Here is a 23,804-nt window from a genome sequence, read left to right as displayed (position 1 = left end):
AAAGGCCTTTTAGACATTTAAGCAGGAGATACAAACTTTTGTATAACAGCTCCTTTGTTCCTTCCCAGCACCTATCTTGTTACGATGATCTTACCTATTTTTTTAAGCAGAGGTGACACTAGGAAACACTGTCCTGGCTTGTGTAGCAGGTGTACAGCTGGAGCTAGTGGTACTCCGGTACAAATCTTTGAGTGCTAGATGACTGAGGAGGTGAGTGAAAGCAGGCAGGGTGCCTCAGAACACAGCAGCTGTGCAAAACCCTATGCTCCTCGCTTGTCACTTGACTGTTTCCTTCCCAGCTAAACTGGGAGAGGACTGAGTCTAAATCTTCCTTTTTTTTTTTCTTTTTTGTTTTTTTTTTGTTTTCAAGCAGGAGAAATGTAGTTCTTCCTCATGTCTTGAGAAAAGGGCCTACAAGCATCCCCACTTGAACCATCTCTTGAGGGCTCAAGGAAGTTTTTCCAGGCTTTCCCTGTTCCTCTTGGCCCTGCTCCTATTTTTACCCATCTCCTCGCAGGCTACCACTACCAATGTGCAACACTTTTTGATTTTCTACCCTAGCACTTTGCTACCAAGTCTTTATCCATCCCCATCAATTTCTTTTTCTGCAACCCAGTCTTCCAGCCATCTTCATGCAGACCCTGTCTTAATTTTAAAGCCATCTTCATGTATGAAATATCTTCACAATTGCTTGAAGAGATCCCACAGAAGAAAGCAAGGGGCAAGGAAGAGGAAGATCAGAAAGTCAGAATCCCACACACCAATGCAACTGGCCTTTCTACCTCAGAAGTGATAAGCCACCCAAAGAAAACTGAAGGCTTTGTGTCTAAGGTGGTTTAACTCTTCCCTGTTCATAGCCATGAATTTTTACCAGCTTTGTAGCAGAGGAAGGATCCTCATACACACACACCTTATTTTAGGTAGGACATAAGGCAATTTTACAACCTGTAAGAGTACATGCCACTCAACTCTAGCTTACTACACCATGACCATACAGTAGTGTGCTCGAGGGCTCCTGGGGGCAAAAAAGGGGTGCTTGTGCCCCACGCAGCATTACCTTCCTTGGTAATGTTACAGTTCCAGTTGTTCGGAAGCTGCTGAGCTACTGCTGCCCCTGCTACGCTCACATCTCCGCTTGCAGGACAGAGCTGGTGAGAGATGACTTCCATAAAGTTTGCCACAACTGTACAAGAAGCAGAGAGCTGAAAAAGGAGGAGAGGAAACAAGTGCTGAGGTACAGCTCTATTTTCTTTTTGTTCTCCACAGCAGCAAGTCTAGCTTAGAAAGGTGTGAACCTTCATAACTGCAGCCCAGCAAAACCATTTCCTGTTTTCTCCTGACAAGCACCAACTTCTGTGCTCTTAAACCACATAATGCTTCTTTATCCAGACTCCACAGCAACACTTGTGTCAAAGTATGCCGTTCTGAAAACGACCTTTTACTCTCTGCATACTATAGTTCTCTCAGGCAATTGCAAATGTTTATGAGCAATTTTCTAATAAGGATATGGACACATCCTTTTAATGCAACTAATCTTTTCTAGCTGAGGAACAGCTATAGTTTCATCTGGTTCAAGTGACCAGACATATGCTCTTGAATGATGCAGACCAAATATTTATTTCAACCAGTTCAAAAATACCTTGCGGGCTAACACTTGTTTGCCCAGCTTTTTGTTGAACAATTGCAAATGAGAAACAAATTCAAAAAATCACAGCTTGTTTATGCATAATTTGTATGCTCGCAGTCGAAAGGGCTATGTATCTCAGCTAAATCATTTGCAATGAATAATTCTACTGTTCAGTACAGATGCAGAGCATCGGAACTTACAGAACATTATGGAAATGTATCTTCCATCCTCAGGAGATGTGAGAATTTTAATTCCTGGCACTGAAGGCAGGCTTGAATGAGAATATGATTAAACTTTTATAACTGCTTGATGTTTTCTTGGCTCAATCAATATTCTTTTCAATAAGCCCTTGGCCTGTTTCAGAAGCACTGCCAATATTTGTTGTTGAGTAAATGTGGCTTTATTTTTCACTCCCGCTGATGTGATCAACAGAATGACATTGATGACAATGGGTGCTGTGTTCAAACATTTTAAAACAATTTAATCTGCCAACACAGGACAGAGGTTAGGTAGCCATACTGATTACAGCACATCTTTTGCTGGCCTCTGTTACAGACAAGCATGCTTTGATATCGCCTCCAATGCATCTGATCGTGATCATTCATCTGTGCAAGCTAGCAGGAATGGATTGGGTCATGCAGACTGGTCACTTCCTTCCCTTCAAAGGAAGGCCTAAAGGCCTGTGGCAGACAGTCATGCATTCTTCGGGAGGACTGGCACACAGGGGACAGACCCAGAGCCTTCCATCCTGATGCTCGTGAAAGCACTCAGGGGAATTACCTACAATTAGTTAGATGTCAATACTGTCAAGCAATAGGATGCTAGACTAGAATTTAGAACATGCTGACAGCCTATAGACCAATATGCCAGCATCACACACACAACTTCGGGCAAATTACTTAGTTCTGTACCTCAGGTTTTCTATCTATCAAGCAATGATAATAATTCTTCCTATATTTTTTGAAACAGTTTGAAATTTATGTAGGAGAGCTGTGATGTGACTGTTGAGTGGTGGCATTCATTCAGCACATTGATGACACTCAGTTCTTTGCCAATACAGGCAGGAGATACTTCTACAAAATGCTAGAGAGTGAAGGATTTGGAGCAAAAGTCAATCCAGTTAGTTTTAGTTGATACTGAGAAATGGGGAAAAGTGGTGAGTACTGAAAGGAGCAAGAAGCACTCATTCCTTTTCAAGGAAATTCTCACTCTTGGCTTTTATGGTAGTACAATTTTACTAGGTCTGATTCCCGAGCTTTGTGCTTTGATTCCTCAATGATAAAAAGTGTCTTTTGTTCTCACTTCTCCATTTCCACGGCTGATGAAAAGAAGACTGACCCTTTCAAGGTAATTGCTGTCCTAGTAATTGCTTGTCCCTCTATTCTCAGACATGGTGGCTGAACTTTGGACCTGCCTTTATATAAGGTTACTGTTACAAATATTTCAACCTTCAGAAGCTTTTAGAAGTAACCAGGTACAGCCCGCTGAGCTCTGCCAGCAGCCAAGTACCCACACAGCTACTTGCTTGCCCCAGTGGGACAGGGGAGAAAATAGGAAGAGAAAATGTGAGAAATCTTGAGTCAAGATAAGCACATTTGGGCAAGTGAAGGAAAGGGTGGTGATGGGGAAACAACAAAACAAGGGATGCAAAGGTAATGGATCTCCTTCCCACAAGCAAAGGCATGCCCAGCTGGTCTCTAAGGAAAGGCCATCTTGGAAGAGAAAAACCTTCTTCTTCCTCTATCCCATTTATCATTGCTGAGCATGATGTTATATGGCATAGAATATCCCTTTGGCCAATTTGGGCCAGCTGTCCTGCTGTGTCCCCTCCCACCTTCTTGCCCACCTCCAGCCTACTCATACTTGCAAGGGGGACAGTGGGGAAAAAAAGAGAAGGCCTTGACACAGTACAAGCCCTGTTCAGCCACAGCCAAAGTATTAACTGATGTGCTACCAATACCATTGTAATCACAAATCCAAAATGCAGCACTGTAGGGGCTGCTATAAGGAAAATGAACATCATCTCAAAGATGACCCGGCACACCAGGAAAGAAATTAAAATAGCAAGAAGCTACTAAAGCCAAAAGCCCCATTTGTGCAGTGGAGTGATTAGGATAGAACCAATTAAATTAGTCCCCCACAAAATTAAACATGCTTTTGCACAACAGAGAGCAGAAAACAGCCTTCAGAGAATGGGCAAAACAATGAAGGCACCCTAAGAGCCTGCTTCAATTCCCTTCCTGCAGGCCTGCACGCATTCTTCAGTGGTAGGAGCTAAATAACCTTGCTCAGCCCATGACTGTGTTTGGGAGCTCAGCAAATTGTTTGGCTTGATGAGTAAGATTTTTGATGACTTCCTGATGGCCAACTGTTGGTTTGGCACTGATGTTTATATATTATATATATAAAAGCAGTTATGGACTGCTTGGGTGTGTTTATGGTTTGAAACCAGTTGACTCTTTTAACTGGGACACTCATGTGAGGACTGCCTTGCATAAAGGAACTGATTTCTGACTCTGGATAGAGTTGTGAGTATGGGGGAGTACGATACCGTGTCTGTCCTACATCTGCAAGAGCAGGGAAGGCACAGACTGAGGTACCCTGTGCTTTCCTGGGATGCTCACACTGCCTTTCCCACAGGCAGCCAGCTCTTCTCCCTGCCTACAGTTACTCCCTGCTCCACTGCCCTGTGGTTTTGCATGGCCTCCTCATGCCTGGTTATATTCACTGACTTGACACAAGCTGAGCTCTGCAAGGGTTTCTGGAAAGGAGCAGTTATTTTATGTCTACATACTCCCCTGTACAAAGAGTAAGAGCAGCATGTAATCCTAACGAAATATACTGAAGAGAGATGAGTTTGCCATTTAAATAGTCAATGTAATGTTTTGGCTGTATCTGAAGATCAACATTTACAGAGAATAATGTGTAAATTCCTTTTTATATGGTTCTTCAGAGTTTGCTTCCAGAAAATGATTTACTACTCCAGATGCCTAAATAGTAAAAGATATTGACTGACTGGAGAGAGTTCAGAGCAGAATAGTAAAAACGATCATTTAGCACAGATGTTTTAATTTATAAAAAAAAAAAAGATAAAAGATTAAAGGGATAAAATACAGCTTGCGGCAAGGCTAACTGATGAGCTAGAAAGAATATAGCTGTCCTGAAATATATGAGTGATGTAAACACCATGAATAAAACAATTACACATGGCAATGCACCACAGGGTAAGCAATGGCACATACAACTCTATCCTACCAATTATTCTTCTCTAAGCCAAACGTAATTAAAGAGAAGTTGAGGTTAAGTCTTCTGTCAACCATTTCTTTGTAGACCTACTCAATAGAATGGCAGAAGACAGGATGAAGTTCTCGCACTTCACAGGGACCAAAAAAAAAAATCTTGAAATGTCTGGGTTTCTGGATCATATTAAATAGCAATATTGTCTCTTATAGCAAGAAAAAAAAAAAAAGGACACAATGTTCGATGTTTATTTAATCATAAGATTAAAAAGATGCTGGCTGTCTTCATACCACAGGAAATTTCCTGCTGATACCAGCATGCCCCTCTCCTGTTGCAGAACAAGAGCGAGAACCTATTTAAAAGCAAAGTCTCAGAAGTCTGGGTGCGTACTGACTGCAGGACTGGGACGTTTTCATTTCTCTGCTGGTACTGTCCAAGACCCATGTCTCCTCACAGCACATACCACAACTGTATCTTTACAGCCCAGCCACCCCCATTCAAATGAGGATTGCAAAACACTTTTCCCAATACTCAGCTTATTTGTGATTTCAGAAATAGCTTTAATGAGTTGTTAAGTATCTTTATTGGAGTGGAACCTAAGACAAGGATGTTGTGTAAATGCAAGATGAACGGGTACTCCCTGTTCATTTACAATCTCAGTAATTAAGCAAGGCATGGCAAGCAACAGATGCATAAGGAAATACAAAGGAACACTAAGAAAAAGATTCCCAACTTCATGGTCATGCAAGACAAATGACAGCTGCTCTGTTTCTTATAGAGACCTTAACAAACAAAGTTTTAACATTGTTCTTTCTTGGTTCCCTTCTCTTGCTTGATTACAGGTTAATACACTACATTGCTTTGTATTCTGCACAAACACATCCCCTGGCATTAGGCATTACCTAATATTTGTTGACTTTGATTCTTAAGATTTGAATTCATTTGGATTTTTTTTTTGTTATACCTTGGCTGGACTGGATGATCTTGGAGGTCTTTTCCAACCTTAATGATTCTATGATTTCTATGATTCTAAAGGATAAGCTTGGTAATTCAAAGCTGATGAACTAGATTGCACCCCAACATCTGTAAATCTCATCCCACTGGGATGAATGCAGAACAAATTGCCTCAGACCCAGAATCACACTGGTGATCACCTAACTTGACTAGTCTTGGATAGGTTCTCATCCCCCTATGCAGGGATGGATTTGCAGAAGCTCTCTGTGCTTTCTGTTGCTATTCACTTTGACTGAAGCTATCTTTTGACAATATAAATCTTTATATAAACTTTGTAAGACTTTTAAAACCAGTACCTACTTAGAACAAATCAGATTCTCTACATCTCAGATTAAGTTGCCAAAACCAATGGACACTCAATACTTTGACCCAAGTCATAGAATCATAGAATTGTAGAATCATAAAGGTTGGAAAAGACCTCCAAGATCATCTGGTCCAACCATCCCACTACCACCAATGTCACCCACCAAACCATGTTCCTACGCGTCAGGTACAACCTCTCCTTAAACATCCCCAAGGGACGGTGACGCCACCACCTCCCTGGGCAACCCATTCCAATGCCTGACTGCTCTTTCTGAGAAGAAATGTCTCCTAATTTCCAGCATAAACCTCCCCTGGCACAACTTGAGGCCATTCCCTCTAGCCCTATCATCTGTGAGAAGAGGCTGACTCCCAGCTCCCTACACCTTCCTTTCAGATAGTTGTAGAGAGCAATAATGCCTCCCCTGAGCCTCCTCTTCTCCAGATTAAACAACCTCAGTTCCCTCAGTCGCTCCTCACAGGACTTGTGGTCCAGGCCCTTCACCAACTTTGTAGCCCTTCTCTGGGCACATTCCAGGCCCTCAATGTCCTTTTTGTAGTGAAGGGCCCAAAGCTGAACACACTACTCACATTACTGACCTCACCAGCATACAATCTATTTCACCACTCTTGTGGCTGGCTTGCTCACCACAGACGTGATTTAACTGCTGAGCACAGGGGTTCATGCAGTGGTGACAGAAAAATTGAGCCTTGCTGATACCAGAAGAAGGGTAAAGCCTTACTGCAGAACTTGTGGGCTGTAGAACTTTACCACATAGCAATACCAATGCTTAAAACAGCCAGTTATGTCTTTATTTCTGGCATTTCAATAGTAAGACTTATTACAACTGAACTCACAAATAGTAAATAGATAAATATAAATCAGCTTTAGATAGTTAGCCGTTATGAAAAATGCATCTACGTCTTTATGTTGGCAAAACACCAAATGTTTTTATAATGGACAGTTCCAAGGCACTTGATGTGCTGATAGCATTTTATTTTATTTAGCTTTATTTATAGAAAAGGAATGGCTTCTTGAAGAATACTGGAGAGGAATGGCATAGTATCTGAAAACTGTGCTGGTGGACAGGTGACACTTTCAGTGGTGCCAGTGACAGTCCCCTCCTCTGCGACCCCGGTACCACAACCCTGTGGGCTAGCTGGAGAATGACTAGAAAGGGCAGGAACTTTGGTGGCCATTTCACATTCAGTTCTCCAGTCATCAATTCTCTGTTTCTGATGAATCCAGCAGAAATGTCCATATTCCGCATGGTGTTGCATACAGGCTGCTCCCTGACGGTGAGTGGAGGGGCAGGGCCTCACAACCAGGCCCTGCCGCCCAGGGGGAGCCCTGACAAAAGCTGGCTGAAGAAAAAAGCCTTCTCTTGTACAAGAAATGGCACTTAATGTGTTTAAATATTGGCCTTTTACCACAACACACCAACAGTTTTGGTGAACTGGAAATGCGGCCTAGCTCAGAAGCTGCCTCTGCACTTCACATTTTGCCTGTTGTGTATAGGAGCTGTGGTTTGCTATTTCAGCAGGCCCATGGTGAAGATGGCAGCTGGCTTTTCCACTGAGGGGCAGGCAGAGTGCCCTGTTGGGGGTTGTTACAGTGTAAGGGTCCGGGAGAGGAGGCTGGGGGAGCACGAAAGTGCTCTGTAAAAGCTAAAAATAAAAAACACAAAAAACAGCCGGCAAGAAAGTGCTGGAAATGAGCCTCATCCTGCCCCACTCAGCCTCATGCATGGCGAGGCTGCATGCATGGTGAAGGGCAGGGCCTGAAGCACAGAACAAATACAACATGAACATGGTTCTTCACAGCCGGAGTCTTTTCCATACTTTAACATTTGGCTTTTCCTCTACAGCATGATCCTTATGGGACAAGGTTATGACAGCTTGATGTTCCTTCACGGGGCCTGTTGCCCTCTGCTTTTTCTACCTCTTCAGCTTTCCTCCTCTGCTTGTTTTCCCCATGGTTTTGTAGGATGTTCAGCACCTCCCTCCCTTCTGCCCTCCCCGCCTCTTCAGCATTTTGTGAGGGATATAGTGGTAGGTTTTTTTTTTTTTTTTTGGTAAACAGTACAGCTTTAAACGAGACAAGAACCTCAGATCTTATTTAAAGTAACTAGAACTTCAAACTGGAAGCAATTGAATTTGATGGTTTTACAACCCAAAAAATAGTATTTCATTACAGTTTTGATTATAGGCATAGTAACAACTCTGTAGTTAACAGTCTTAAATTCTCTCGCAGCTCTACTGCAGAGAAAGGGAAAATAAAAGCTAAGTGAAGATGCAGGAAAATACTTAGAAAAAAATTTCTTTGTCAAATAAGTTACCTTTGATGGCTGTACCTTCTCTCACATAGCTGTTGTAGGCAAAAATCAGTGCAGGACATCACTTTTCAAGTCCATCCTTCTGTCTTCAGAGTCACGAGCCAGTGGTTTGTCTTCTGCTCAGTGTCCCAGTCAAACTGTAGAAGTAAAAGGGTCCCTGCCTGCTACGCATACCAGCCAAACCATGGCTCTCTTCCTAATCTTTAGATCAGAAGTTTTCAGGTCACTGGAGACCAAAGCAAGGGTTCACCAAAGCTTTATTATTAGTGTAGAAATGTTAATGATGCAAACAGTTGGGCAGGGACTGGAGAAAAGAGCCTGTTCCATCCAGCAGCTACATTTTGCCACGTTAAAAAACGTCATTCAGCTACTTTCTCTCTCAGCTTTCTAATAAAGGCCTGTCAAAAAAGTACAGTGTAAAGCTACATGTTTCCAACTTTTGGAATATTCTTCTATATTTAATAGAATGTTTAAAAATGATAATTAAAAATGCCTCCTTGAATTCTTCAGTAGTTTCTATAACCCCTCAAGACTTTTTGTAGACATTGAGCCAGTTTCTTCAAATAAATAGACATATGTCCTAACAGACAGGGAACCCGAGGCTTGAATATTTAACCATTATGCTCTACATGATACAGCTAATCTTACATAAGGTCAAAAATTAAATGCAGCTACGATATCTTTTCCACACCACAGCAAGCTTTCCTCCCACTTTGTCAGGGATGCATAACTATGGCATAAGGTTTAATCATGCCTGTTAATGCTTAAGCAATTTCATATCTATAAGAAAAGGTAATTTTCTTGTCGTTTTGAATTCTCAGATTCTCAGAAGAAAAAGTGCCTATTTATTTTTCTAGCATATTAAGCTACCAGAATAGAAAAGGAGATAACATTAGGACAATTATGAATTGTTTGAAAAAGAGAACTGTCATACTAATTACCTTTAGCTGTTTGGATGCAATAAAAAGAGCATAATGCCAAAAGGATTTCTTAACAGTAAAAGAGCTTATATTAGAAGAGAAACTACCAATTACCCTGTTGATTGGCTAAGCTCACCCAGCTGCACAGAGTGAATTTGAAACCTGTGGTTCTTTCCAAGGTGAATACGGTGACAAAACGATTAGCTATTCTCAGGGCACATTTATCCTAACTAAAACCTACCCCCCTGTGATGATGATATAGGCAGCCCAGCTTCTGCAGACTTTCACAGCTGGCATCTGTATCAGTCTTGTTGACAAAGACATTTCTTGAGAGCATATGCTATAATGTTTTTTTTTTTTTCCTTTTTCCTCCCATGCAGGGTTTTGTAGCAAAAGATCAGTGGCTCATCACTACCCCTTAACCACTTAAATATTTGCTAAGGGGTAAATGTAATGTGAGCTAACATTTGGCTTGCTTTTTCCTTTTCTGCTGTCTATTAAATCAGCAGTAAGCATTTGAACAGACAGGTCGGCTTACAATATTCCTTCTTTACTACAAAGCACCTGTGCGGTGATGAGCTGCAGCTTCAGGTTGTTTCAGAACAAGACTTCAGGGAGTCAGATTAGGCAGTTTTTGCATGTGCCACCTGATTTCACTGATACGTTCAATGAACACCTGACAAGTTTAAAAGACTGAGATCAGTAGAAAATTGTGACCACAATGCATTTATCTCAAGCACCTGTATATCGAATAGTGCTTAAGTCATTAAAGGAAACATACACTAATCTAGATGGAATCTTGTGAACAACCCCAAAAATGTGTGGAATTCTTGTAGGTAAATATTTTAGGAGATATGCCACAATGTTTACATTAAACAGAAAAGGTACTTTTTCTTAATTATGTAGGTTTCTGCTAAATAATTTTATATTGAAGTGTATAAAGTAAGTATGTCAGGTACTCCTTTAAAATTCAGTTTCACACACACAAAAGGCTAAGAACTTCCTTTACATATATTAATTTTTAATACAAAACAACACTCCCCTTGATTTGGTAATTCCCGTCATATAATTACAGTTGCACAGAAAAAATAGGCAAATTTAAATGGAAATACTCTCTTTTAATATCCATTTATTGAAAGAGAAAGAGAGAGAGAGACCAATATACGTAGACAGTAGTCACGTTTCAAAGTCAGAAACTTCATTATTTTAAAAGCAACAATCCAAAACACAGCTGTTTCTGTATACCCAAGTTGCTTAGATTGGACCACTGTATTTTAAATATTTTAGAGCCAGTTCTGAAGACCACCGTCCTCACAGAATTAAATGCAAAACAGTAGATAAAGAAAAATGATTTTCTGAAGTCTAGGTGTGAGAAAACTGATACTGACAGTGAGATATTAATGTGTCAATGATGAATAAATACAAGAACTTAAAGTTCGAACCCACCAGCAATCTCATACATCATTCTCTTTTTTGGGAAAGGATATAAAAGATTCAAATGTCAGAACTATAATGTCAGAACTGTTTATAATGTCAAGTGATGCTTGTTGCATACTTTTAGTATATTCCATTGATCAAACCAGAACCTGGGGAAATAATTGCAGATGATGGAGCACATTTCTGTGCAAATGGACACAGACTTGTAGTGACTTCAGAAAAAAAAAAAAAACACCACACTTTTTCATATTTAAGTCTTAATAAGTGTTTCCTTCAACCTGCGCCTACCCATGCACAAATGATTTTGCATTAAGCTGATGTTTCTAACAGCATCTAGTATTAGTGTGATGCCTTCAGGGCACTGCCAGCCAAGGAGAACTTATTCTTACGACATAACGTAGTGATTTGATAGAACTGGTTGCAGACTTGAAAGAGAATCCATCCCAACGGAACTGGAGAGAGCTATGATTTTCCCTTTTCAGACAACTTGTGCAGTTACGTTTCAGCTTAAAGAATTAATCTTGTTTGTTAGAAAGTAAGGTTGAGTTGTTTTTAGCTTGGTTTCCTAAAAAAATGAGACGTATGTGATCATGCCATCTGTGAATCCCTTCTCTGTACTCCTAACAGCTACCACATTCAGAGATGATTGCAACCCAGTTTGAAAGAAGGTAGAAGTCTCAAAGAGACTAAATTGCTAAAAGCTTTCACCCATGTATCTGGGCAGGACAAAAATACCGTAGTACTCCCTGTCAGGGGAAGGCAGGAAGAATTCATCTGTTAAGCAGTCTGTTTGGCAGACACCAGCAGTCCCATCAGCATGAACTAGTCATCGTACATCTTACCTTTTGTCTCATGAAGCTGTGGCAGAGAGCCCAGTGAAAATGAACTGTTTTGCAAAGGAGGACATACAAGTCAAAGGACACATCTCTGGGAAACCAGATGATATTTGTTCCAGTGCTTACAAAATTGTTTGTTTTAAACATTCTTTGAACTTCTAATGCTACTCTACAAAGATAACAAAATTTCATCCCAGTGCTTCTATAAAAGTTAATTTGAAAGAACAGTAGCTGAACCTTGTGAAAAAACATCAAAACATCGTGTTATTTTATTTTACAGATGTAATGAAATCAAGAGTGGTAGATGGTTTCTTAAAGAGGATGCACATCTCTGGAATACTGAGCTGACTGAGGTGTTTCCCAGAAAATCTTCTCTGATTTTGAGCACTGATTAGATTAAATGTTAAGTTAATACAAGCCAGGCTTTGTTCTTAGTTGGTCCTGATAGGAGCCAATCCTACCTAGATGTTTATTGCCACATTTTAGATAGCAGGTTAAAGAACCTGTACTTGAAAGAATAAATTTATTAGTTCTCTGTTTTCTAGAAAGGTTGCACTTTATGATATTGTCACTGTTTTATTGATTATTCTGAACAGTGTTCATAGAGACCAAACAACTTATTTGTACTGCATCAAACATCTTTTCTATTATACGTAGCCAAAGGTTTGTGTTCTGTAGCTGCCACAGTCCTTAGCGAGAGACAGAATAAAGAAGAGGAGAGATGCGGAGTCAAGAGTGGAAATTCTGAGGGACAATTATTCCTGGAGCTGAGTGATTGTTATTGTCTGGGCTGGTTTTGACAACATCAAGCTCTCTGAATATATCAAATATTATCTTTCTTGAAACAATGACAACAGATGCCACATCCGTCACTGAATCCTTCAGATGCTGTGCCGCCTGCCGCTCTGTATGACTTTGAGTACGTTGGAAAGGTCAAAACTTTTTGTAATCAATTCCATTAGGTCTTCATCTCTTTCAACACCACTGATAAACTCTTCTAAAGTCAGTTCCCCTAAAAGAAAATCAGATACTCCTTAGGAACCAAGGAATGCAGCAATCACTCTCAACCCAACACAAGGCCATTCATGCCAGGTTGCATCCCCCAAGAACATTCCCTGTACTCTGCTGATATGCAAATGCAGGAAGAATATTTTCATATGTTTTCCCATTTTGCATCAGATTTTAGAACTCATATTCACTTTTCTTTATTAAAACAGATCAAATGCCACTTTCACAGAAGTTTAAGACAACTACAGTGCTTAGCATCTTCGACGACAGATGTGTGGGGAGAAGGGCTCTAATGAAGGGTTCATTCTGGCATAATTTAGCTGCATGAAGCTATTCTTACCAAGCTAACTGGAGTTTAGCTTATAGGTGGTTTTAACAGAGATTAGGGGATGATTTGCTGAGGATTACAAAGCATATCCCCTGTGTTGACTACAAGGATTATTTAGAGCCAGGATAAGATGATGAAAAAAATCATTTAAGTGGTTTGATTAGAGAAATTCTTCCAAGCAACTGAAATGGTCATGATTTTTAAGATTTTTTGGGAGTGTGTAATTCTTTTGGACTCATTCCAAAATCAGGTAATACTTTGGAAATTGCAAGACAACCTCCTTTTTGCAGGAACAGGAATACCATATAACATTCTTCTTCTCCTGCTTACTTCCCTGGCAGCAAAGGCAAAGACCAGTCCTAGGCATCGGTCTGCTGGCAAGGTACACTGGAGTGTGCACGATTCTCTGGCTAGAAATTATTCCATTGATATTGTTTTTATTTGAGAGGGGAAACAGCCCTTGGTTTAAGAGGAAGAGTGATTCTTTCCTCTTAAGTTTTTTTTATGAAAATCATAAAAATGATTTTTTTTTACTGAAATAAGAAATTGAAAGAGGCCAGGCAAAAAGAAACCTGCTGGATGACTTAGGGCCCCTGCATTCTGGGGCCCAACAATGTAAATCACATACACTTCTGGTAAATGCTTAAGGTAGATGAATTGTAGCTATTTTCACATTTAAGTGGTCCCTGCAGGTTTTTTTGTTTCTGTTTTGGTTTCTGTTCATGGCAACTTTGGAAGCTTAATCTGACTGAAAACCAAAAATGATCAGCATGTGAAGAATTTGAAAATGACCCATCGGCAATAAAGGCTGCTTCCTCTTTTGTCATATGGTCCCCACTGCCCTGTGAGCAGGCTCACATACACACTAAGTGAAAAGAGCCCCTCTAACGCAAGTCCTGGCTCTTAGGCTGCAGCGAGAGGAGTAAGACCCTCTCCAGTGGTTGATGTACAGTGTCCTGAGGATGTTCACTCCTCCCCTATCAACCCCAGTGCCCTCATATAATCCCAGGAGCGGAGCCAGAAGGAGCTGTCTCTGCACACTTGTCTGCATCTTTCTGCTTTGCTACTCATCCACTCACTTCTTCAGATCTTTCCCCCTGTCCCACATATTCCTCTTACTCCCCATCTCCTCCCCTCTTTGTCACCTTTGACTGACTGGAATGTATGAATAGGGTTCCTGGACTCATCAGATGGACCTGCTGCATCACTTTCCTGCTTATGCAGGTTTCAGTCGCCAGAACTGGACTGTCTGTTTCATGGTCTGTCCATTCCCTTCAGCAGGTCTTGACTTCCCTCCTTTGATCCCAGGGCTATATATTTCAAATTAACAATACCAGAATGCAAGTGCACAAAGAACACTGCAGTTACCAGCGAGATGAAGTTATGCTAGCATGTCCAGGCTCACTGGGACTGTGATGAGCCTGAAATTTCCTTCAAGTAATGAAAATAAATTGCAAGGCCATCAGGAGATTTGTTTTAGGGATTGCTCCCTGCTGCCATGAGATTATTTCTTGTACTTTAATGTGGGGAAGGCCATCACAACTTATTTGTCTATTTCATTTTATTTATTTATTTTATTTTTAATAAGCAGCTACAAGGAGGCAGCATAGCTTAAGATAAACTTCGAAAAATGTGTCCTATTTCTCAGGCTGAGTTAGTCCTGCTGCTCTGTAGCTATTTAAAAAAGTATCTAGTTATGGAAAGCAGTTTGAAAGGGGAGTATTATGAAGGTGATTCTGAATAATTCATGTTCTGGCGTCTCATTGCTAATATTGAAGACACAAGTTATTTTTTTAGCTGATGGTCTAGCTCAGATACAACTATTACTTGGAAGTAAACGTATGGTCAAAGCAGGGGTCAAAGTAAAAAGTATCATAGTATTGGGGTTACATTCTAGAATATGACTGTGTTGTTTGGAGTCTGTAATTTGCCTTCACCCCAAAAATGGACCAAACAGGTGGGAAAAATGTTCTACCAGTTATTCATATGCATCACAAGATCACTATTTATATTCTGATTATGTATTGCAAACAGCTTCCTTAAAAATAACTTCAATACACCAAATGAGACCTCAAAAAAATGAACAAACAAAAAAAAGCCACAAATTCTTGGCTGGAATCTGATCTTGCTCTGCAATACTTTCCTAACATTTCTAATTTGTCAGTTACTATAGTGGTTGCCGGTAGGAGCATTTTCATGGTTAGGAATAGGAGGGAAGACATTCATGTGTGACAAGCTTTTTACTAGAAATAATTCTAAAGCAGTGAATTGAAGTCTTAGTTTCCAATTTTAAGTCCAATTGGCTTACTCTAGTTCTCTTAAGAAAAAACAATAGCATGTGTCTTAGCATGCGTTAACATTCAGACTTCAAGAGACATCCACTATGCTGTCCAATCTTTCAGACATGATAGGGCATGTGCAACCATGCATCTTAGTTGGTTTTCTTATTCAGTTTAGGTAGATTGAGCCGTTGCGGATATACTGAAAAAATACCTTCATTTTACTGTGCAACCAAAGCACTGCTATTTTGGATGAACAGTGCAAGACCTTCGTGTTTTAGCCACTATTGCATGTAATTCCTGTGCCAGGTTAATAGAGGCAGTACTGTAAATCTGGATGAGTATAGGTAAAGAAGAACAGAAAGGTTTTCAGTTTATCTAAAACAGAGTTCTTCAGTAGTGTGTTCAACTCCCCTCCTTACCCTGCACTCTCTCACGGGGAAAAACCCCTGCCATTACCAAGAAAACCTAAATTCTTACCATCATTGTTCACATCTATCTTCTGAAATATCATGTTCGTGAATTCTTCAGCGGACATGTTGGTGTGCCCATTAATAGCCTGGATAGCCTGAAGACAGAAATGCAGAAAGTTCCATCAGACTTTTCTCCTTCAAGTTGTGAAAACAATACACTGGCAACTGCAGTAATTGGGATGCAGCTCTTTAGTTCACCAACCCTTTCAAAATCGCTAAATAAATAGCTATTTCAAGTAAATCTTCAGTAATGAGGATTGGAAATTTAATTAACATAACACCGCCTGAAGATTACAGACCTCATTTACATATCTCTGAAGGTCTTCTGAAACCATGTGGCACCTCTGTTCTGCTATACCCTAGATTCCACACCAGCATTTTTATCTCACCCTAGAGAGTTCTGTGTGTTGAGAGTGCCCTGTGCTCTGTGTGATTTAAATGTAGTATTATTTTTCACAGCTGAAAGCACATGATGAGAAAGCCTAAGTCATTTTTCTATTAAAAAATGTTTAACTTAGTAATCACAAATAAAGTTAGACTGGCAGTCCTGAAAGTTGGCAGAATTTACTTGTCCTCCAAAGAAGTTAAGAAAAGTAATCTCCCCTCTGCTTTTTCTGTGGCAAAGGTATCCAATATTTGGAGTAAAGGTATAAATGAATACCTTTGCAAAATTGTGTCCCATTCACTGAGACAGTCATTTCTGCATTATGGTGATCATTCTGGCCAATAAAGAAGAAGCCTATATGTTAATAACTGGTGGCCTATATCCAACAAGCATGTGCTTATAGAGTTGGACTCAGAATCAATATCACAATTAGTGACTGAGAAAATAGATACATATCTATGTATAAACATCTATTTTTGTTATATAATGGGCACACTGTAGGCTTTTTTTTTTTTTACATCTAATTATCATGAGATGAACTGTGTTGTGCAAGATAATTCACCATATGATTTTAGATACTATTTTAGAACTCATTATACAGAAATAAAATGCAAGCTAAACACATCCATCACTGGTGTAGAATTCCTAACCATCACTATCTTTACCGTACTTTGCACAGAGTTCTGAAAGGCAGCAAGAATTTTACAAAATATAGGTACATAAACTTGTTTGTATTACTCATTCGTACTATGGATACTTTTGGTATTTTGTATGCCTGACCCCAACGCAGCCTTCAGAAGGCTGTACCTCTGTCACAGTTAAATTTGTTGTAGTACTAAGAGGAAAGCAGTGCTTCCTGAAGTACTTGAATCACTGACTACCACAAAATCCCCCTAAATAATAAATTATCTGGACTGTTAAAAAGGCACTGACAGGGTGCCTGGCGCTATGGCAAGAATTTTGATGGCTTAAAATGATCTGCTGGTCCAAAGCTTGTATAGCTGTAGGGGCAGATGAAGTTTTAATAGGACTTATTTGATTTATATTAAAGTCTCAGATCTGATATATCTTTTTGGATAAACCCTTGATTACTGATGCTCAGTATAATTAAAGCCCTTACTGGCTGTGAGTCAGAATTTTTATTTTTGTTTAGAGTTTCATCTATTTTCATCTAGCCTAAGTCAAATGACTTGCACAGGTTTAACTTAAAGTTCTCTTACTCCAAAAGAGAAGCGGAAGTTTTACCAGTTAAGCTAAAAAAGAAATCTTTACATTAAAATGTTTTTAATTCTCTTTTTGGATAGAGTCCAAGACAAAGGCAGCTGCATCAATGCCTTCAAGTAGAAAATGATGGAGAATAGCAACAACAGAAAGATGACATTAGTCTTAAATGAGAAGAAATTGAGGCTGTGCAGCCTCTCTTTCTGCATTTAGAAAGCCGTTCTTTAGAAGGAGATGCATCAACTTAATTTGTTTGACCACATGGCTAATCTAGCTCTGGTTCCTTTCATTTGAGGCAGCAGCTCTTGAAAGTCTTTAACAGTGACTAGCCAGGCACCAGCAGCAAGACAGAATCTTGGAAAACTACTTTCCTTGTTTATTATGACATTAAATCCCTATTTAGATTTTATGCTCCCTGCAGCAAAACCTTGATCTGTAACAGGTTCTGTACATTTAGAAAGAAGTATTAAAAGTCATTCATATTTGCAAGGAACCCTATAATATCTTTTGGTTGAAAGCAGCTACTGAAGTGCAAAATATTAGCTCACCAGAGCAAGTTGAAAAATATGGAAATCATTGTGCAGAAAGAATTACACTGTTTTGGTTTGTGGGTTTGAAATAGGCCCATTTTCAGAAAAAAAAAGATTATCTACAATATTTGTATCAAAATGTCAGTGCAGGATTTAATGATAAAATTAAATTTCTCCAAGTTAATTTAAAAAAACAAGTAATGGCATTTGCAGTAAACAAATCTAAAAGCCTTTCAAAAAGAATGAAAATATTTGAATATTTTGATGACATCTATATTTTTTTTTGTGCAGAAAGTTCTGTTTGAGAAGCCATTTTTCCACAACAAACTGGCACAAATGCTTGCAAACAGCTGTTTTATTCATTATGCTACTTCAGCTCTACCCTGCCTTCTTATACAGTTGATCTCAATAATGTTTCTACTGTTTCTAAAGTTTTTCACTTTCAGTAAATCAGCATATATAGAGAATTATAGTTTAAAGTAAAATACTACTTAGATACGTTTATGTCAGTAAGCAAGAAACCAATGACAAGAGTGTCACTAGCCTGAACAGTTCTGGTTTTGTGACTGTAAAGCATTAGGTAAAATACAACATGTGATGAACTACTGATTCAGAGATAATGTGCTATCCCAAATGCAATTATTATTGGTCATAATTTGCTTACCGTGAATATGCTTAATAGTTCTTTTTTGTCAATACATCCATTTCCATCAGCGTCATATAGCTTAAAATACCATTTCAATTTTTGGTCAATTTTCCCTCGTATAACCAAATTTATTGCAGCTATGAACTCCAAGAAGTCTATAAATCCATCCTAAGAGAGAAAGAGAGAAAACCCCCATTTAATAATGTTCACTTTCTGTTCATTCTGTCAATTTCACAGAAACAGGTCACTGAATTCAATATACAAGCTGATTTATAAAGCACCTTAACATAGAAATTTCATGTGGTCTTTAAAAAGGATGAGCTCAACTGGAAGCACTGTAGGAAGAAGTGTTAGCTCAGATAGTTTTGTTCTTCCCTGAAAGCTGCAGGGGAAGCAAATCAATTCAGAGCAATTACTGTTGACATTGTTTGAAGAGAAGAAAAACAGGTTTGTGGTAGGCTTCTACATGCAGAAAGGGGGAGTCTGGGATACCCCAGTTTGGTACTGTTGAGATGTCTGCAGTGGAGCTGCTTATCTTCATATGATTACTGCAGAAATATGGATGTTTTCCAGTGCAACAGAGATGCTCCAGGTGTTACTCATCTGAGAGATCATGCAATAAGAATTGTATGTGGTAACCAGTAACCTGGCATGAGCTCCAGATACTGTGGTTTATCTGTATAAGCATCAGGTCTCTCCGACTGATACATTTTGCATGGGATATAAAGCCTTCAGGTCATAAACTAGTTTCTAAATAGCGAGGATTGGGGGATATTCATAGCAAAGGAGCATTTGAGATTGATTTAATTCTGATTTGATTCTGATTGATTTTCTGCTTCCTTCTCTGAAACTACTGATGGACAGGACTCCATGGTCAGGTGGTCTAAGCTACTGTATAAAAGGGGTGAGGATGGAAGAACAGTTGCTGAATTTGGAGAGTACTTGCTCCAACTGTTTCTTATGTGCATATAAAAAGAATTAGCAGCTGGTAAATTTAATCTTGTGATCTTTACATTGGTCAGAATCCAAACACTTGGAAAACCTTGGAAAGATTGTCATCAGCTTCAGATGGCCTGTGACTTAGAAGACTGGATGAGTATCTACTAGGTTTATCATGTTACTTATTTTTATTGTCATACATCAGCAGGCATTAATCTGTCCTCCTGACGGTATTAGAACAAAGGAAAAGAAGTCTTGTAAAGGCATGGTGTGACTTATTGCCATACTTGTAGTGCTTGTTTTCATTTCTGTGCAAAGTTGTTCTGTGCAAAGCAGTAGCACCTAAGAGGTAAATCCAATCCAACACACTGGATTCAGTGTACAGGCAGAAATTGTGTATGCATATCTTGTGCAGGCTGATTTATGGCTTCACAGACTTTCTGTGCAGGTTCTGCCATCATTGCTGGATTTACTGTAATTTTAATTGCAGTAAAATCAGCGAAGCCAAAGATACCCCTCAACTGCAGTTTGGGATGAAATGAAATCTGACAGTAACTTCATGTAGTTTTCCAGCAAGATTAGGCCCAGTATTACAAGCAGATACTTTGCCAGAAAATGGCACATCATGTACCACAAACTTTATGCTTCTTTCTGGCACACCAACTTGGATTTTATTTTTGGAAATATTATTTCAAGAAACATCTCATCAGATATTTTACATTTCCACCCCCTAATTTTATAGATCTGTTAAGAAGGTGGTTAGATGCGTTTCACATTGCTGCTTCTTTATTGAATTTCATACTACTTATTGAAGCTACAGATTAGGTTTAGGCTTTCTTCATGTCTGTGACTAGATTCATTTTCTTTTCTTTTTTTTTTTTTTTTTTTCCTCCCTTATATTTCACTCTGGGTTTTGGAAAACTGTATTTTGTTAGCTTTCTTCTTATGTCTTTGTTTTACTTCCATTGCTCTGACCAGCAGCAGAATACCAGAAGTTTGGAAAATGTAAAAATCAGCTTAATGTTTTGTAGTATGAACTCTTATCTGGTGGATTATTTGGCCTGTCCCAAGCAGGAAGAGACTGAGGACCAAGGTAAAAAAACAAAGAACCAATCTCTGAAACATGTCTGAGAGACGCTGTGGTTGCTAGGAAAGCCCCAGACACATACGGCTGTAGACACACAAAGACCACCAGCAACATGGTAACCTCAGCAGCCACTGCTCCAGGAATATGAATACTGAGAAGGCCAACATGTTTATCTACATGATATGGAACCAGAAGAGTGTTGCACAGAGGCATTGACAAGAAGCATGCTGTTTTTCCTTTCTCCATCAAAAAACATACATTATATACAGAAAATATTTATGTGATGTGAAAGCTATAGAAATCATGATACACATATCCAGAGCTTTCCCAAAGAAAGATAAATACTGCTTTTTTTACAGTGGCAAAGAGAAGCCTCAGAATAGTGCATTAAATAATGGAAAAAATCATAACAATAACCTATGAAGATAATCCCCTGGTTCTTCAAGTACAATAAATAGTACAATAAATGTATTATGATGTTATTAAAAGAATACTGCAGTGCTGATTTACCCATCTGCTGCTCTATAACCATCCACAATACAAATGCCTAGGTATTTCCTCATGTGTCTCCGGGCTCTGTAAAACTTCATGCTGTGCAGCACACATGGTAAAGTATCTGTTGCTCATTAGGATGTCACTCAATCACAAGCAAAGGGACACCATAAAAATAATAAAATAAATAATAAGAAAATAGTAATAAAGGAAAACTAACAACAACAAAGCACCAAAACCACAATAAGCAGAACTGTTTACCAGCTGGAAGACAGAAATAATTTACTTCCAGTGCTTTATTATGTTATTGCAAAGTGCTAATTCAAAATATTTTTATTCAAAGGAGTTAGCGCTAATGAAACCTGCTTATTTGACATTTTAGGACACCGGACAGAGCAGGGTGATTGATAGAGTTGTTGAGTGTCAGGGCTTATTGTCTGTGCCTGTGTGGAGCTGGCACCTGCCTACCTTGGAGGCAACGTGTTACTCTCAATGCCGCCAGCATTCAGAGGGAGGGTGAATTTATCCTTCCTTCCCTGCCTGCATACATAAAGTCTGCTGGGCTAAGCTCACAAGATATACTCTCTAGATACAGTGGAAAAGGAGGAAAATCTCCCTCACAAAATGGGGGAAATCTCCCCAAAGTGGTTCTGAGGAGAGGGCTGGAGAACCACTGAAAAGCCCTCAAAACTTCTTTTAGATGCCCCTGAGTAAGTCTTAAAGACTTACTCCTTACCTTAACAGACAGTAAAAATAAATAAACAAATAAATGTATTTTTAGCCTCCACGAACTTGATCAGGAGAACCACAAGCTTAAGGGCAGACTGAACCACATGATAGTTGTGCTTGCTAGTTCCCCTTGACGTTGTGATTGGCTTTCATTTCACTGATGGGCGTTTTCAAAGCCCCTTGTGACAGTGTTTAATTTACAAAACAAGCACAAAAACAGACTCCAAAACTGGAAGGAGAATTTTTTGATTGCATGACACTAATCCTCAGGGCCCTAAGGGCACCACCAGCTCTGACTGTCTCTGCATGGACTGCCGTGCTCTGCCCAGGCCCCATGCCTGCTCCCTGGGCTGCAGGTGTGCCATCCCCTGAGGCCCCGGCCTGCCCGCTGTCCCCAGGCCCCGTGTAGGCCCTGCCTTTGCCATGGCTGCCCTGTGCTCATCCTGTCTTAGCTGCTCGCCAACACAAAACTGCCACATTTACCCTCAGCCCCTACAGGGCTGAGTTCTCTCTTCCTTCTTGGTCTCTTTCCAGGGCCTGCACAATGCTCTGCACCTGCTGTGCAGACCTTGTCTCCAGACACAACTGCAGAGCTGAGTGACCTGCCTTGGAAACCACGTCTTTGGGCTTGCTAAGCTACTTACTGCCATCAGGCTGTGTCAAGTGGGCGTTTATGAAACAAGACCTTCTGTTTAGTGGAGATCTTACCGATTACACCCAGCAAAATTTGTCCCTTTCTTTTTAGCACACCTGTGACCTGGAAGCATCAGACTAATTTGAGAACAAGCTCCCATGCAGGCAATAAAGGCGGTCAGTGGTCTCACCCTGCCGTTCGCCCTTGACTCTGCTAGCAGAAGCTTCTAGCACTGTGAGACATTTCCCACTGCCCAGCTCCTGAGCAGTAAAAAGCAGCTCCGTGACATTAGGACCGGAGAAAGAAGAAAGAAGACAACAAAGCTGAATGCCCGAGAATCTGAGCTCAGCCTCACAATATTGAAAAGGTTAAAGTAAAAGTGAGCTGGAGCTGTGAATATCTGTTCTGAAGGAAAAGATTCAGGTGAAGAACTTGCAACTAAATTAGTTTTAAGCAACAGTGAATACCACAGGGTGAAAGGCCTCTGTTCACTTCAGTCAAGGTCAGACTACCAGAATGATGCAGCCCACATACTGGAAAGAATGGTGACAAGGTCTGAGGATTTACTATCCCAAAATTGAATGATCTGAAGCATCTCCACGTTTGAAAACAACTAGCTTGAAAACCTAGCTAGAAAGAAGCAAATGACAGGTGACATCTTCGTTTGTGCCAGAAACATGAGATTTCCCTGAATCTGGACAAGGGCAACATGGTATATAAAAATGGGACTATTCATTAGTTATTAAATTACTCTGTTCTCAGGAGATCCCATATTATCTTTTTTTTTTTTTTTTGTGAGATATTTTTGTTTCAGAATGTCAGTTTATGTGCAATTGCTGGAGGCTGCCCACTTATACTCAGTCAGGACAGAGAGCCGTGTTCTGTGAAGGGAAAGGACAGTGAAGGAATGGCGGCCTTATGCAATTAGTACTCAAACCCTGAAAGCCTGAGAAGGGCTTTATGCTTTGGTTCCTAGAATAGTGTTGTTAATCTTCACAGGTCCTTAAAAAACTCTCACAACTTCAAATTATTTGGATACAGATTAAAAATAATTGAATTGGAAGCTGTGAATACACAGCTAATCCTAAACAGCACAGTAATTTGGGGCTTGGGCAGAACAACCAGAACTGGGCATTTTGGGTGTGAAGCTCTTGAACATGATTTCTGGACAGTGTTGATGCAGTCCTATGGAGACAGAGTCTGGGTGAGCCAGCTATCTCCTGCCACACACAACAGTTACACATATGGAAAGGGACAATTTTTGTCCCCACAAAACCCCACTAATAGTGAACTCATCGTCTTACCTGGAGTACTGAGGACTCTATTAAGTGTCTATAAGTCTT

General features: G+C 39.9%; 1 protein-coding gene and 1 long non-coding RNA gene across 7 annotated transcripts in view; both read right to left on the bottom strand.

The window, feature by feature from the left end:
• Nucleotides 1–4,582: 4,582 nt before the first annotated feature.
• On the bottom strand, nt 4,583–9,800 carry LOC308191829. Of its 3 annotated transcripts, none has more exons than XR_013948299.1 (3): nt 9,552–9,800; nt 8,521–8,654; nt 4,583–7,849 (listed from the first exon to the last, which is right to left on the bottom strand). It is a non-coding gene; the product is annotated as an uncharacterized lncRNA (long non-coding RNA). The 3 variants fall into 3 exon arrangements; XR_013948301.1 differs by lacking the exon at nt 9,552–9,800 and adding an exon at nt 9,459–9,488 and having other exon boundaries at nt 8,521–8,915; XR_013948300.1 differs by lacking the exon at nt 9,552–9,800 and adding an exon at nt 9,459–9,500 and having other exon boundaries at nt 4,584–7,849.
• Nucleotides 9,801–10,212: 412 nt separating this feature from the next.
• GUCA1C (guanylate cyclase activator 1C) overlaps nt 10,213–23,804 on the bottom strand; it is a 130,283-nt gene continuing 116,691 nt past the window's right edge. For all 4 annotated transcript variants that reach the window (XM_080557629.1, XM_080557630.1, XM_080557631.1 and 1 more), the window contains 3 exons: nt 18,599–18,748; nt 15,806–15,893; nt 10,213–12,722 (listed from right to left, as the gene is read on the bottom strand). In XM_080557629.1, the coding sequence (XP_080413755.1) occupies nt 12,592–12,722; nt 15,806–15,893; nt 18,599–18,748 (369 nt within the window). In that variant the 3' untranslated portion in view covers nt 10,213–12,591. The remainder of the gene's footprint in view (nt 12,723–15,805; nt 15,894–18,598; nt 18,749–23,804) is intronic.

The sequence above is a fragment of the Anser brachyrhynchus genome (genome assembly GCF_964034855.1).
Source record: "Anser brachyrhynchus genome assembly, chromosome: 1".
Lineage (NCBI taxonomy): Eukaryota > Metazoa > Chordata > Aves > Anseriformes > Anatidae > Anser > Anser brachyrhynchus.
This window is presented reverse-complemented; position numbering and strand designations above follow the sequence as displayed.